Source organism: Seriola aureovittata, chromosome 1, assembly GCF_021018895.1.
Source record: "Seriola aureovittata isolate HTS-2021-v1 ecotype China chromosome 1, ASM2101889v1, whole genome shotgun sequence".
NCBI classification, from domain to species: domain Eukaryota; kingdom Metazoa; phylum Chordata; class Actinopteri; order Carangiformes; family Carangidae; genus Seriola; species Seriola aureovittata.
In genome coordinates this window covers 12,264,885-12,280,356 of record NC_079364.1, presented here as the reverse complement: position 1 = coordinate 12,280,356, position 15,472 = coordinate 12,264,885, and the positions used below count along the sequence as shown (strand labels likewise).

The window sequence follows — 15,472 nt, the reverse complement described above, 5'->3', positions numbered from 1 at the left end:
TAAGAAATGGAGTTAAAATTAGTCAAGGTGCAGAAATGAGATGTCAGATGGGAGGAAAAACTGTGGTTTATAAAAAGCTCAACATGAGTGCTCCAACCTGTACATCAGAGGGAGTGAGTGTAGCAGGTTTTGTGCTGATCAGATTTCAAAGCATATTTGAAGCTGCCTGACTACAATTAATGGAAAAGGTGATGTGCGCTGTTGGGATGTGATTTAGACTCGAGACATGCTCAAATTGACTTTTTAATATGATGACGCATTCTGTGTTCATACATATATATTTGGTCTGTGTTAACTGTGCTGTCAGCAGTGTCACTTTGGGGTTGACTGATGCTTAAAGGTGAATCCCACTCTCATGTCGTATTGGAGTTACTATAACAACCTGTGCTCCTAAAAATTGCATTTATTTTGATGTGAAAACGGCAGACTTGTTTTACTTATCACTCCCACCTCTGTTGGATTCCCTCTAATGCTGATTTCCATTCCCAAGCCTATAATTTTTTGTTATGTTGGAAAGTACTATTAATTTAGATAAGTATAACTTTTTTACTTGTTATTCATTGTGCATGTAAATAGCGTGGCATTCCCATGATTTGGTTTTAGCTTTTCTTTTCACACATCTTTGAATCATGGTCTAAGGGTCATGCCCATTGCCTATAATTTGAGATATTGCCTTTTCATATTCCCAGCTCAGTAATAGTTTCTCATTTAGCCTTACTGGTTTTTCAGCACAGGACCTGGCTGGTGCAATTCCGACATTGTGCAAAGTGGAATGCCTCCAGCACTTATCATCTTTGGGGAAATTCAGTAAAAGATGTTTGGAGGAAAATAGAGAAAAAAAAGTGGAAAAACAACTATTTTTGCCCTATGGGATTTCAGCCCAAACAAGAGCACTGGTATTGTGTACCATCTGTAACAGTCTTGTATGTACGCACACAGTAAAAATACCTCTTTGAAAAAAGACATAGTGAACATTATGTAAATGTGATTAAAACTTAAAAAGAATCAGTGTTCTTATGTGTCTGCCATGCTGTCAGTTTTGATGACAGCCAGAGTTGATAATTGTGAACAAAACAGTCAGCACATCATCTCATACATGCAAAGTGTGTTTATTAACCTCCACCTACACTGCTGTCATGTTTCAAGCAAGCAGGCTGTTCTCCAGGCTAAAAGGAGACCAGAGTTGATATCAGATTGGCAAGTGCGCCATAAAATTATAAACTTGAAGAAATGTCTGATTTAATTCAGGGCATTAAGCCGTACCTTGGTGCTTCATGTCACACTGTGAATCCTATATTTATCTATCCATTACTGTCACGCAATTTTCCAACTCTGGAAGTTATTTGAAAGTTAGAACATCTTTCACCAGTCTTCAAGTGTGGTAACATATGGTTGGAGCGATTGTGGGAATTATCTGTGTCATCTTGTTTGGACATATTCAATTTGGGTCTCAAGCCCCAGTGGAAATAGTTGAAAGTGGGTGATTTGGGTGATGGAGAGGAGATCCAGATGGCAGAGCAGCAGTGAGATCAATCGAGCTTGATGCATTTTTCCCACTTCAACATGCAGACAGATGTGATTTAACACAGTAATTGGGTTTACTTCCAGTTTGTGGATTTCTCTTGACAAGTAATAACACCTTAGAAAGCATGTGCAAACCTGCTTGTAAAAACTCTTAATCATTCATTATTTCATGTGTTATTTCACCATAACAAGTAATTAGCACTAATCATCTTCTCAGGTGCAATAGACCATAGAAGGCAGCTTCTTTATTGTTTTGACTAAATGTTACATTCAGACACATGTTGATTGTGATTTCAGACCACAGCCAGCGTTGTCCACAATCCTTATTTAAGTCAAGATTAAAGTGATGAATACTAGGTCTGCAACTACTACTGATTACTTTCATTAATTGGATGGAATATATTAAAATATATTAATGAAAACATATTATATATTCCCTTTGCAAAAAGATATGACAAAAAAAGGAGTTTAATGCTCACATTTGAGAACCTCTAAATTTTTCCCCGAGAAATTACTGGAATACTTAATTGATTATCAGACCAGTTGCCTATTAATTTTCTGTCAATTGACTAAGTGATTAATAAACAAATCATTTCAACTCTAATGAATTCACAGGTGAGTCATCTTAGTCTTGAAACCTGGTAACTGTTTCGCTTCGCTGTTTTCAAAGCTTGCTCATACCGTCTTGCGAACAGTTTTCTAACTAAATTCATGGCAGCGCTCTAATTGCTTTTATTGAAAGTTTATATCTTACCACCAAAATGTCAGCAAGCCACATGATTTCCAACACGAAACATCACATTTCTCAAGGTTCATCATTGACTGAGATAAAATCTACTTTCTGCAGGTGCCGTGCTTCGATTAAACACGTAACTTCTGACCTCCAGTCATTTTGTAAATGAGCGCTGTTATCAATATGTAGTCATTTTTGTGAGGTTAAAAGTCACTTTCTGATGGTCAGCATTTTTCTTTTCTGAAATAGATTTTTGAGTCATGTAGTTTGTAATAAGCAGGGAAAAGTACCCAGAGAATCATCTGACAGTTGGTATCCTACTTTTTTGCTTTGCATTTTGAACAAAACTTAGAGGCAGAAGATGTCCCATTACATTCATGTCTTTGACTGCAGGGATCCTTCGTTATGCTGAATTGAAAAGTTAACCTTTAAACAGAACACATCATCTGAGTGTTAGGCTGACATCGGAACCTGTTGGTTTTACCATAATTTGCGCAAAGCCTTTCCCTTGCATATACCTTAACAGAGTATTCATACACTCCCATCATTCAACAAGCTTTAATTCTATCTGTGAGTGTTATTGAGCTCCCTTTTGCCCTCTAATCTAGGTCATGTCAGATGAATAAAGGGGCCCTTTGAATATGCTGCAGCCCAAATAAAGAAACGACAGTCTTGGCCCAGATGTGTGAGAGGCCTAAGCTGTACCTGAGTCAATAGATCCCACAGATAGAGGTATCAACCTTTCACAGGGAGCTGAGGCTCAGCCAGCCTTTCAGCTTTTACTATCCAGTGTGCTGAACTTGGCTGAATCACTTAGTCCAATGAAAGTAGAGAACAAAGACAAAAGGAAAAAGACAAAGAGCAGCACTCTGAGGGAAAGTCATTCAGAGAAATTCATGACATTACCCCATAAATCCAGTTGTCTTCAAATTGCCATAGATTTTGTTGTAATGCTAACTGATTGTACTCAGGTTTTTTAATGGTTTAAATGACCTTTAGTTCACAGGGAGTGCTGTTCTTCAATATGCAACACCAACACAATCTATAAAACTAGACTGCGGACTCTTGTCTGTATTTTGAATTAGTGAATACACAGGAGCTTACAGAAATGCAGAGTGTGTTAATAAGCGGAAGGAATGTGATCATGTGAACGTGCCTTTATGTCTTATGTATGTTGGTATATCCATATTTCACAGTAACCTGACATGAACCTGCAATAACCTATGAATATTATCTTGCAGGCCTTGTGAAATTTCTTCCTTAAGTTAGTAAAGGAAATCACAGCAGTGGGAGGCATGAAAAAAACAAAACAAATTATTCACATGAAATGAGTGGTGGAAGATATTATTAAATCTTCTCTCATGGTATGTGTAATTTTATTCCTCAAATTACACACATTTATACATTTTCTGGGAAATCAATTCATGAACTGTTAATGATTAAAATAACCAGAGGGGAATGTCTGTTTTTGGCTAATCCAGTAAATGAAATACCTGATAAATCAAGGTACTTCATCACATTGGTTAAAAAAATAATATAGAAATCCACTCTTCAATTTTGCTCTTTAATTAGCATTTTTGTCCACAACAGCCTCCTGTCCAACACACCCAGAAATATTACGATAGCTACCAGGGAGTAAATAGTTTGACCATGAAATTCGGGTATGTATAATTCACAATGGTATTTACAGGTTGGATAACTGGAAATTTTTACAGCCTCTTATATCTCCCAACTGAACTGACTAAATGATCAAAATCATTATTCACTAATAATGGTCCCTTTAAAGACGCAATATATATTTGTCAATATCTGTACTCCTCTAGGTATGTGAAGCGGTATTGTAAAGGAAGTGATGGATTTTGAACAGACCCACTGCTAAAAACTGGGAACCTAATTTGAAAATAAATTGAATTATGGATATCTTAGGACACCTGGCTCAAGTAAACTCAGCTGTTGAATTGAAATGTCAAGAGCTTGGACCTGTTCCTACAGGCCTCTGCCCTCATTTGAAGGCAAAGAGTCTCCGTGCGCACTGGTGCTCTGTGGCAGCCGGACTATAAGAGCAGAGAGGCTGCAATATTCCAGAGGCAGTACTGAATGAGACTGAAGCTGGAATCTGGTGGTAGATCAATGTGATAATAAATGTGATTCATTCAAGATGGTGCTTCCCTGTTATTGAGCTTGGCGCTCTGCTGCGGTGTGAAACCCCCTGTAACAGGCAGCAGTCGAAGACATCCTGGAACCAGATAAAAATAAATCTTGAATTCAATCTAAATGTAGGTTACTTGCATCATACATACTGTATGCATTACACATCACAGGAACAAACTTGGAAGAAAACTCAAGAGTACAATAGATGCTGCCGCACACAGACATTAATTTAATTTACTGCATCACTACACCTTTTTTCTGAATTTTCAGCATGGGTGAAGAATACATTTTTCTCTCTTGACTTCATGATCTGTTGGATTGTTTGGCATAAAGCTCTGGCGAGAATGTCCTCACTATAAATGCTGGCAAGAGTGGTCAAGGGATGTACCAGATGGCGTAGCCCATATGCAGTTTGCCCTTTGGCCAGGTAGACTAATGAATCCTTTTGGGAGTTAATCACACTGTCTGGCATCGGACCCTCAATGGGCATAGAACCGACTCTTTTCCCACAGCGTCCCTCCAATATTCTGGAGCTTTCACATTTCCCTGCAACATATGTTTATAGTTATTGGGATAAAACTGAAAAAAAGTCTCTCTCTCCCTCTCTCTCTCTCTCTCTCTAGCATTTTAAATCACCCAAGTAAAAAATTATTCAGTAATAATATGACTGTATCTGTAGAAAATGGGCCCTTTTAAATCAGTTATTAATGTGAATAATGATGCTGCTATTGGACTGGAAATTTAGCTTTGGTATTTTTTGATCATGTCAATTTATAAGATATAAGGAATTCTCTTTCCTTTTATCATAAGGTCTGTATCTATAGACGAATCCAGCGGCTGGCAGTGCAGTGGCACAATGCAGCTGAACAGATTTATACAGACAGTGGAAGCCGAGATGTTTTGGGACAGAAGCTCCTTGAAAAGATGACATTAATGTACCCCCCAGTCTGACCAGCAGGGATTATTTCCTAAATTGCGATTAAAATAATCAAACTCTGTCATTTCATGCAGTGTAATCTGACCAGAAACACATGATACTGTATAAGTGTAATTCCAGCCAGGAAACTTGGTAGCGACCTAGCAAGAGATATGTGTGGTGTCAGCTCACCATCATCTCTGTGTAGGCAGATCACTCGGTTTATATCGGTTCTTGGTTGGTGCTTTGTCAGCATGCCACTCAGAATGAGATCAAAACATGAGGATTTAATGGAGGTTTGTGAAAGAAAAATGGCTTTCACAGAGATGAGGCTTGTTGCTTTTACTTTCCGCTTTGCTCCAGAGTCTCAGTTTACTTTATGTTTCAGTTGTGTTGTACTTTTTCAACATATATCCTTTTTAGAGGAGGTCTTAGACAGATTTCCTGCTAAAGCTGCTATAAAAAGTGAAATTCATTATCAAGTACCACCACAATAAAGGCAGCTTGTCTGCCTCCACCTACAACCCAGATGTGACTATAGATTATTTGTTTCTTTGTAAAATCAGACAATCATCCTGTGCACTTTACGTGTTTTTTTTTAAATCTAATAATCTTCTGAAGTGTAGTCCACTCCTGTCTCACCACCATGGGCTCTTGTGCTATTTCATTCATGACCTGATATAGTGTATTTTGCTGAATGAAACCATAAATACATTATATAGGTCAATGTAGGTTGTAATACACATTGATTAAACATTTATTTATCTTGTTTTATATGTATTTTAATATGTATATGTAATAGTAATATGTAAATGTAATAATATGTGTTTTTTTAAATAGACCGGTATGAAATTATCCAATAGAACACTTTTCAACTTTCAAAGAAAAGCTTAAACTCTGACAATGGAGAGTTGTGGTGAGGGAGATGGGTTTACACCCTTTATTTTGATTACTGCATTAAATCTTCACTTAACCTGACCCACCATGTTGAAGTGGAAGCCTCAGGACCTCCTAAACCTAAGCTTTCAAGGCTTATCCTCAGCTTTTTCCTTTGAAGCCTTATCATGAGTCGGCAAAGCGACTGGGACCAATCGGAGTTCGATTCAGTGCTTTTTAACTGTTGAGGTCCCATACCTTGTAGCACAACAACAGAATATACAGACCCACCTGCTGGCAGCCATGTAGCGGATGACGGAGCAGAACAATTGTTGAGTAAACAGAAGTTAGTGTTGCATGATCATGTGTCCAACTGTTCACTATCTACTTCACTGAAAGATTTCAAAGTGTATATACTCTGAATTGAGCCATTGTGAGTTCATGAAAAATAATATTTCTTTTCAATGTCTCTCTGTTGTTCTTCTCATTTGTTGCCTCTGCTTCCTTTCTCTCTATAATAGAAATCGCAGACCATTTCAGCATTTTGGCTCAAGTTTGGTTAACATACCAGCATGCCATTCAGTCATCCAAACCCCAGCTACTACACAACACATAATAATGCATGTGATTTCTCTTAGACAGAACATTTTTTTCTCTGTAAAGTAAAACATTTTAGAGAAGTTTGCTTCAGTACTTTTCTGAAATTTAAATTTTCCTTTATGGACTCAGTATTTCTCCTGGCATTCTCCTCTGTAACGCTTTGAAAAGAAAAAAAATATGCTCAGTCTTATTGAATCATAAATGCTGAGTTAATTTATCTAGTTCTCTAACTCAGCAGACCATAAAATTTCACAGAGGTGTGATAGGCAGAACTTCAGTTTCAAAAATTAAAAATTATAACCTCTTTCATTGTAAATGCAACCATTGAAAAGAGATGTTAATGCTGATGCTGGTGATGTAGCATTAGCAAAGCTTACAAATAGCTCCTTTAAGGTTTGGGTTAAAGCCATTGTCGACTTTGGAAAAGTATACAGAGCAAAGAACTTTTTTGTCTTAACATGCTAAAATTACTTTGGTACCACATTATTTACAGTGATATTTGCAAGAGAAAAAAAAGACTAAATGATTTTGTGACAATAGCCTCCGTGTGCCAGAAAAACCCAACAACAATGGCATTGTTAAAGGAGCTGTTTTTGTGTCTGTCTAGACTTTGTTCTCTCCAATGAAGAAAACAGTAGTTGGTAGTGTATTGTGAGGAATAATCTATTGCTGTGAGAAATGGTTAGCTTGTCGTGCTCATTAAGAATCAGGGGAGAAAAAGCGTAGGCTATGCAGCAGGGAGAGAATGCAGGCAGAAAACCTCAGTAGCAGTCCTCAACTTCTGTGCGTCTGGGCGGAGTCTAAACTGTAACTCTGTAGCGTATCACCAAGGCATCTGCTTCAATTGTTGAGCTTTAACATCAGGCAGCTGCCTAACAAACTGTAGCCTCCTCTGCCAGTTTTAATGAACCACTATTAGAAAGGAAGGATAAGAAATGCGCCATCCTTTATGCCTGCCTGGTAGACATGATTGCAGCGTATGCCTATATATGAAACTTCAAACATGCGTGCATGCTTCTTTAACATCAAGGGGTATATGAAGCCAAAGGGAAGTGAGGCCAAATACGAGGCATCTATGGAATGAAAGCATACCATATGATGTTAGTTCTTCTTTAATCCCTGTGTGATCATACCTCCCGGTTCATCCACTTCCTCCAAATGACCTATATATGCCTGACTTTGTTATTTAGAAGACCAGAATGTGTGGTTGGTTAAACATACCAAACACGCATAATAATCTTAAAGGAATATTTATAATGGGCTGGCAAGCTTTGAATTCTCTGAAAGGGGCGGCGTCTGTGTGGATGATAAGCGTGTGTCAAACGAGCATTGTCTCACCGGCTTTTCTCCAGCCATTGATCATCTTCGAGCCCGGGCCTAGAGTGAGCTGAAACTGTACTCAGCAATTTCATCTCATCACGATGCTACGCTTTTCAGTCGTGTGTTGCAGCTCATGAAGATAGTGATCCAGAGGAGCCAAACACATCTGCGCGCCAAAAGAAACTGAACAAAACAAGTAATATGTGATTGCATTTGTAAGCCCAACAATATTTCTTATGCCTTGCTTCTTTTTGATTAGGAACATTTGAGCTTATGCCAGAACATTTCAGTGTAAAATCCCCAAAGAAAATTAGCATTTGTCCTTAATTATCTTGCGTTCTGTAATTACATACATTTAAATGTCTGATCAGCTCGTTCTGAAAGATGCGCACCAGCCTCTTCTGACATCTGCGCTTGAGGCAGCTGCAAGGACACAGTGGTACATAAACGAACTAGACTGGGTCAAACATGAGTGAAGGCCTTATTTTTTTGTCTTTAACAGCGATTGCATAACTGTTTGCCCATAAGTCATAGATAAACCTATGAGTAAATGATGTATTATGCATGTGTGTATGCTCGTCTGTCTTTGCGTGTGCTGATCTGTGAATTTGTGATCAGGATAAGAGTGTAATGAATCATGAATGTGGGTGGATGTGCCAGACCCAAAGCTTAAGATACAGCTATGTTGTTTTACATCTAAATGGAAGCAGGCTTCTCTCTGGATGAGAAACCTGATGTGACATGTGTGTCTTTTTAAGTATATTAGTGCTTCTGTCAGTGTTGTCACCCCAGGCCTGCATACAGTATGTGCTTCTGTGCTGAGCACTCAGTTGAATCAAATTTTACACTCCCCCTTTTGTCCCCTACCTGTTGTTAAAGCTGACAGACAGAACACATATAACTAAAATAGGTAAAGCGCAAACGTGTAGACCGGCTTTTAGGGTTTTTTAATAAATGTGCAAAAGTTTCGTCAGCAGTGAAAGATTTGGTTGCATCACTGATTTGGCAAGCCATTTTAACAGATGCCATGGACATGCTCTGGGACTGTTCCCAACTTCCCACTTGCCCCTCTTCACCTGCAGCCATCGGTAATGTGAGCGACAAAAACAGTCCTGTTTTTTTTTTCCCTCAGTGCTCCACTTGCTTACAGCTCTGCTTTCTAAAAATTCATCACTGAGCCTCCTGTTTATGTAAGCACACAGTCAGGCTTGTTCAGATGAGTTGTTTGGAGTTGACTGATTCCAAATTGAATCATTATAAATAAACATAATGTTCTTTTATTATAGTTGTCATAATGGGAGGGAAGGTGTTTTAGTGTAAATCCTTCACATATTTTTTTTATTTTTTCTGTTTTGAACAAGTGCCCAGTCTAGAAGCTATAAAATGGACCTGTGCCATATAAAGTCACATATATCAAACCTCTTTGAGAAAGGTGCGGATTGGATCTTGTTGAACTTGGGTCTATTTATTTCATTTTCAAACATTGTTATTGTTTAAAAGATCTCAATTTTTTATGCTGTTGACCAATCATGACTGCGCTCACGTTTGATTTGTTTAATTCATCTGTAAATGTATTTTTTTTATAGTAACAGGCTTTGTGCCTAAACAGACATCTGTGGCTTTCTGTCGTGTGTCTCCATTTTTGTTGGCACTGTTGGTATTGAGTCTTACAAGCTGATGTCAGCCTGACAGAGTCTGAGCACAACTGTGATCTCGCAAGCGTGCAGTGTATTGACAGCTTGGTTTCAAATTCCATCTTGGGTATAAAGCAACCAACTAGAAAAGGACAGATATGGTCTAGTGAGCCAAAATCCCATCTAGATTTGGGGACAATTAGTCCCTAAGTTCACTTTAGTGGTAGGCATTTATGTTTGTTTTGTTCTTTTGAGACGGCGCTCACGACATGTTAACACTGCAGGAAAATGTGGGGGAAAGTTTTGTGTAAATATCTCAAATAGTTTTGTCCTGTATTATTTTGGCAATGCCGCTATTAATATCCCTGCTGTTTATTTTGATATCTATCTATATTATGGAAAGCAGCCCGAAAAATAGACAAGTGAGGAAAAGGGAATAATTTGGGACAAACTCACAAAGTCACAACATCATAAACATGCAGCTCCCAGAGTTGCCGGCTGCCCACAGAGTTTTTATTTTATGTCGGTTTATGGAACAGCAGTGTCACAATTTTCAAAATGGTGAAAGTGGATGGATATGTCAAATTATGTGTTAATAAAGAGAGAAGAAAAAGAAAAACAGGACTGATAGATGGATAGAGTGGTGCATAAGCTGTAAAAGCTAAAAGCACCAGGGTTTCTTTTCAGTTGTTGTTCACTCTTAAGGACAGTTTGCCTTTTTACATATATATATATATATATATATATATATATATATATATATATATATATATCTTTATAAAAATATATATTTATATATTTTATTTTTTTTTTGTGCCAACCTTTGGTGGTATTCCACCCACTTTGACAAGTTAAGTCGACTTATTGCATCGATGGAAACTTCAACTTGAAATTGACTTACTTCAGAGTTGCAGGGTTCCCTAATGCAGCGAGAAAATGTCATTATTCTTAAGTTATCCATCATTATGACAATAAACCATTTACCCTTGTGCCACAGTCTCACCTTGGTATTGTTTCAAATGCTACACGTTCAGATCCCGGGGAAACATGGTCCACAAGGCTGAGATGAAGTGTTTTCTTTGATATTTCCCAAACAGCTGATGCATGCGAGTAGCATTACAGTATTAACATTAAAAATCAATGTTAACATCTTCCTCCAGAATCAAAAGGTGACGGATACTTTAATGATGCTTGTATGTCAGTGAATGGGAGCTCACATGAAAGCAAAACTGATATAACACAAAGTGACAGGAATATTGGCAGGAAAAATAAACAGCAGTGATTTCTGTAAAGAAAATTTAATGATGACAAAATAAATAAATGAAATTGTTTCAATATGTTACACTAACCTCAAACCCTCTATGCTGCATGCAGTTTTCTCTACAGTCATGTGTTGAACTGATCACAGCTTGGAGTAAAGATTTTCACACAGGGCTACATCTCCACACAGCAGAAATAATGTGTGACAGTTGAGGAATGATGCATTGCTAAAAGATGTCAGCATCGTTGCTTGGTAGAGAAACAAAAGATCCTTAAAGAATCACCAAATAGAAATCAACGGCTGCATTTCAGCTTATTTTGTTGTTTCAGAGAGTTTGGTCTCTGTGGCCAGCAGGCTCGTGCATTACTCTGGAGACAATGGGCTTGTGTTGAACCGTTGATGGTGCACCTCATTATTGTAGCTTGGTACCTCTCTAAGGACTGATTAAGGATTAAGCACATTTGAAAGTGCCAGCACGTACATACTGCATATCCTCTTTGTTTCATTATCCACGCACAGCTCCTTCATCTCTATAGCTTACTGTATATGCATGCAGAGCACCAGTGTGCCTGCCAGTGTCTGCATTGTGCAGTATAGAATCCATCAGAAAAAGTCCTACAATCTGAGGCCATTCTGCGCCAACCCCAACCAGTGACAGTCATTCCATCTTTCCCTTTTCTCAAATGTTAATAGGTAGAACTGGAAAAAAAAAAACTTCACAAAACTCGAATCTTTAAGGCAACTGCTGGCTAGACTTTTTGTTCTTTAAACCTCTCATAATGATGTGTGATCCTCTCAGATGAGATATAATACAGCATGCATGCAAAAATGTGGCTCCTCAGATATTGCTTTATTTGTACAGATCGGTAATGATTCAAAGACTAGTAATTATTTCCCAAAGAATTTGCACAACTACTGCCGTCTTAGGCCACAACTTTGCTGGTTTGGCAGATCTTACTGCCCAGGAAGACAAACAGTTAGTACACAATTACGAGCAGTGTACTTTCAATGTTTTTACAGCCACAGTCTCAGTCTTTTTTCTTTCTCTTTTTTTTTTTTTGTTTACTCATCTTCTCACTGACATGTAATCCATGATGAAGCCCTCAAGTCCTTCTCATAAGCTCCTGCTGCTGAGCTCTGAGATACAACTTTACAATAAAGTGCTTTTTCTCAGAAATAACAACAAAATGGGCCCCGTAATGGAAAGAAATTACAGAAAGAAATTTAAATCTTGTCACTAGAGGGAAAACATGTCACGTTAGTTTGGAAATGGGCAAATTCAGGCCACAGGGTTTTCTGACTTCTGAATCATTTATGCAGCTTACTCACTTTCATTTTTTTCTAAAAGTCAGTTGATGTTGCAATTTCTGATGCATTTAGTTAAATACCATCTGACATTAACATTTTAGAATCAGCAAATAATTCTACATGAAAAGAAATACTTTAAAACATTTTTATATTTTGATATGTTATTGTCATTGATCCGATAATTGATCTAATTTTTTTTTTTTACAGCACAAGATCCTTTACAACACTCAGAATGGATCAAAGCTTTCGATAAACAGTATTTAGTCAAAGCAGCTTTAGGAGTGATTTCAGACTTTTTGTGTACTTTGGTGATTTTAAGCCTTTTATCACATGCATCCTTTCAGATTTAGTCGAGCTTGGTTGAGTCGTGTTGTATTGTCTGCGAGGTTACGCCGTGCGTGTCACAAATCAGATTCTCCCTTTGATTTAAAAGTCACTCATGGACTTTTTCAGTGTTGTCCTAAAGCTGTTTGGACGTGTAGTTGTCTCAACCATCAGCACTCTGCACAGGGTTTTACTTCAGGATTCTGTATGTATCTGGCTCAAATCAGCGTCGCCTCTAATCTCATGTCTCTCAGTCCCTGTACACCTGCCTGGTGACGCGGCCATCACCATGCTCTGGGATAGAGATAGTGTTAAATGCTTGATGGGCTAAGCCTGGTTTCTGTCAGATAGCACAGTACATTGTGATGGTAGAGTTAACTTTCTCATTTCATCAGACTTCAGAATCTTTTTTTTTCCTACTTCCTTTATGTAATCCATGCCTGTTACACACTTACACTCTTTCTATACAGAGAATAATCTACAGAAAGTAACCCCTCCCTTTAAAATCAAGGCTTTAGCCAAACAAGGACAGTTTCTCTTTTTCTCAGTTTCTAAATAATTCTTAACTCAATGAAATTTGTGAAATTATTTAATACTCTTCTGCGAATCAAATAATTCTGTTTATCAATGATACAGATACAGGTCCAACTGATTCAATTCTCCTGAATCGCTCACCTTGAATCAATCATGGCTCCAAATCCAAACACTTATTCACCAGAAACATTTCACATTCCTTTTTCTTTTTTACTTTAAACGCTCTTTGAATAGAGGCTTCAACACCACATCAAGTACAAAGAGTCAAGAGTCCAAGGCTCTGTAAAGCATCACATTATCATGATGAACTCTTATCGATCGTTTTTTACTTTCTTAAAGGGACTATTTCTCTGAATAATGAGCATTTCCGCACTCATCCTTGCTGGTACCTGGTCATGAAAACGTTGGTTTTATGTGGTGAGGGTTTGAGGTCTCCACCACAGGTCTTTCTGCCCCTACTGCAGATGGACACAATTAGCGACGAGGTGGCGAACATTGTGGAGCATTTACATTTACATTTACTCATTTGGCTGATGCTTTTATCCAAAGCGACTTACAAGTGAGGGACATCACTAAAGCTGTAGTGCAGTAGGACACCTTGAAGTAAGTATTAAGTGACCTAAATGTATTCAATAAGGCAAAATGCAAGGAGAATAGTGCACCGAAAGTGCATAGTAAGTGCTTGTTAGGCATGTTGTGGTGTTAGGGTTGTAAGGAGAGGAGGTACTCTTGGAAGAGATGAGTCTTAAAGAGATTCTTGAAAGATAAAGACGGATGCCCTTGCTCTGGTAGCATTTTGCAGCTCGTTCCACTATCAGGGAACGACAGACGCAAACAGTCTGGATTGCCTTGTGTGCAGGGATGACGATTGCAAACGACATCCCAGGGAGAAGGAGCCTAAGCTTGCATGATGGAGTTCAGTTAGAGGGTTGTAGACCCAGAGGTCACTCTGTAGGCAAGATGTTAGTGACTTGAATTTGATTCGGGCGACCACGGTTTTAGCAAGCGGAGGTCAATGAGCTGCTCGAGAGTCAAATGATTCCCTCAGGAGTTGTTGGAGGCCAAATCAGAACTAAAAGGAAAGCTAAAACTGGACTTTTGTTCATCAAGTGGAGAGAAACAAGGACTCAAAATGTGTTCAATGGTGTCTGGTCCATGAGTAAATGAGCATTTCTTTGCTAACACATTTGTTTATAAGGTGATAGTGTGTCAGTCTTTGGTTTACAGCTTGTTGTGCTGACCCCAAGTTACCACCAACACCAAAATAAAAAAAATGTATGCAATTTAATGCTAATTTTGTCTGCTCTGTGCTACTCGGCATATTCTTAGCACTTTCTATAAACTGATTCTGAATGCATTACCTTCCATTTGGTGCGTAATACTGATCAACATTAGCCCAGTTTCCGATATTGCAGTGGTTTGGCCTGTGATATAAAGAAAATCCTGCATTGACTGTTTGTGCTGCCATATCAAAGCTGCTCTCTGTTTCACAGGATAGCAGGTTACTGACAAATATTATCCTTCTCCATTTGTTACGGTCTGTCCCGCTTTGATAGCTTCAGTGATGAGGAGTCCCAAAATCACAGGAGTCTTTTGATCAAAGACTCGGCTCAGCCTTTTGAAAAACCGAATCCTGTGGCAGTGATGTGTGTAAAAACAGCGCTCTGTGTCTCTGTCTCCCTCAGGTGAGCACCTGCGTGTCTGTCCTCAGGGATACACCTGCTGCACGTCCGAGATGGAGGACAAACTCAGCCAACAGAGCAAACTGGAGTTCGAGAACCTGGTTGAGGAGAGCAGCCACAATATGAGGACGACGTTTGTCTCGAGGCATAAAAAGTTTGATGGTAAGCTGGAGTTGGAAGGGTTTGTTTTTATCTGTTTAACATGCAGGGAGTGTGATATAAATTGCTATCCCTGACGCCACCACCAACTGAATGCACTCTAGATAAGCACTTGTAAACACAGACTACTGATGGCATGATTAATGATTACTACGACTCTTATGAATAAGATAGGAGCAGATCGGTTTTGAATATTCTTCTTCATCCACAAAGTCCGAGCAGCTATTATTTCTGCTCTTCCCCACTGAACACACTTTGTGCTTTTCTGATTGACTGAAGCACAATGCTTGGTCTGCCGGTGCTTTGTGCTTCATGTCCTCCGTGAATTTACTCACGGATCGACAGAGCAAGACGGCGCTAATGTTGCTTTGTGGTGAAACATGTTATTGGCGAATCTGACAGTCTGTAAAACTGAAGTCAGTGCACTGCATCACTGTTAGGAGATCTCAC

At 38.6% G+C, this 15,472-nt stretch overlaps 1 protein-coding gene across 4 annotated transcripts in view; it reads left to right on the top strand.

Moving 5' to 3' along the window:
* gpc6a (glypican 6a) overlaps positions 1-15,472 on the top strand; it is a 214,317-nt gene that overhangs the window by 95,667 nt on the left and 103,178 nt on the right. For all 4 annotated transcript variants that reach the window (XM_056373012.1, XM_056372995.1, XM_056373004.1 and 1 more), the window contains one exon: positions 14,867-15,025. In XM_056373012.1, the coding sequence (XP_056228987.1) occupies positions 14,867-15,025 (159 nt within the window). The remainder of the gene's footprint in view (positions 1-14,866; positions 15,026-15,472) is intronic.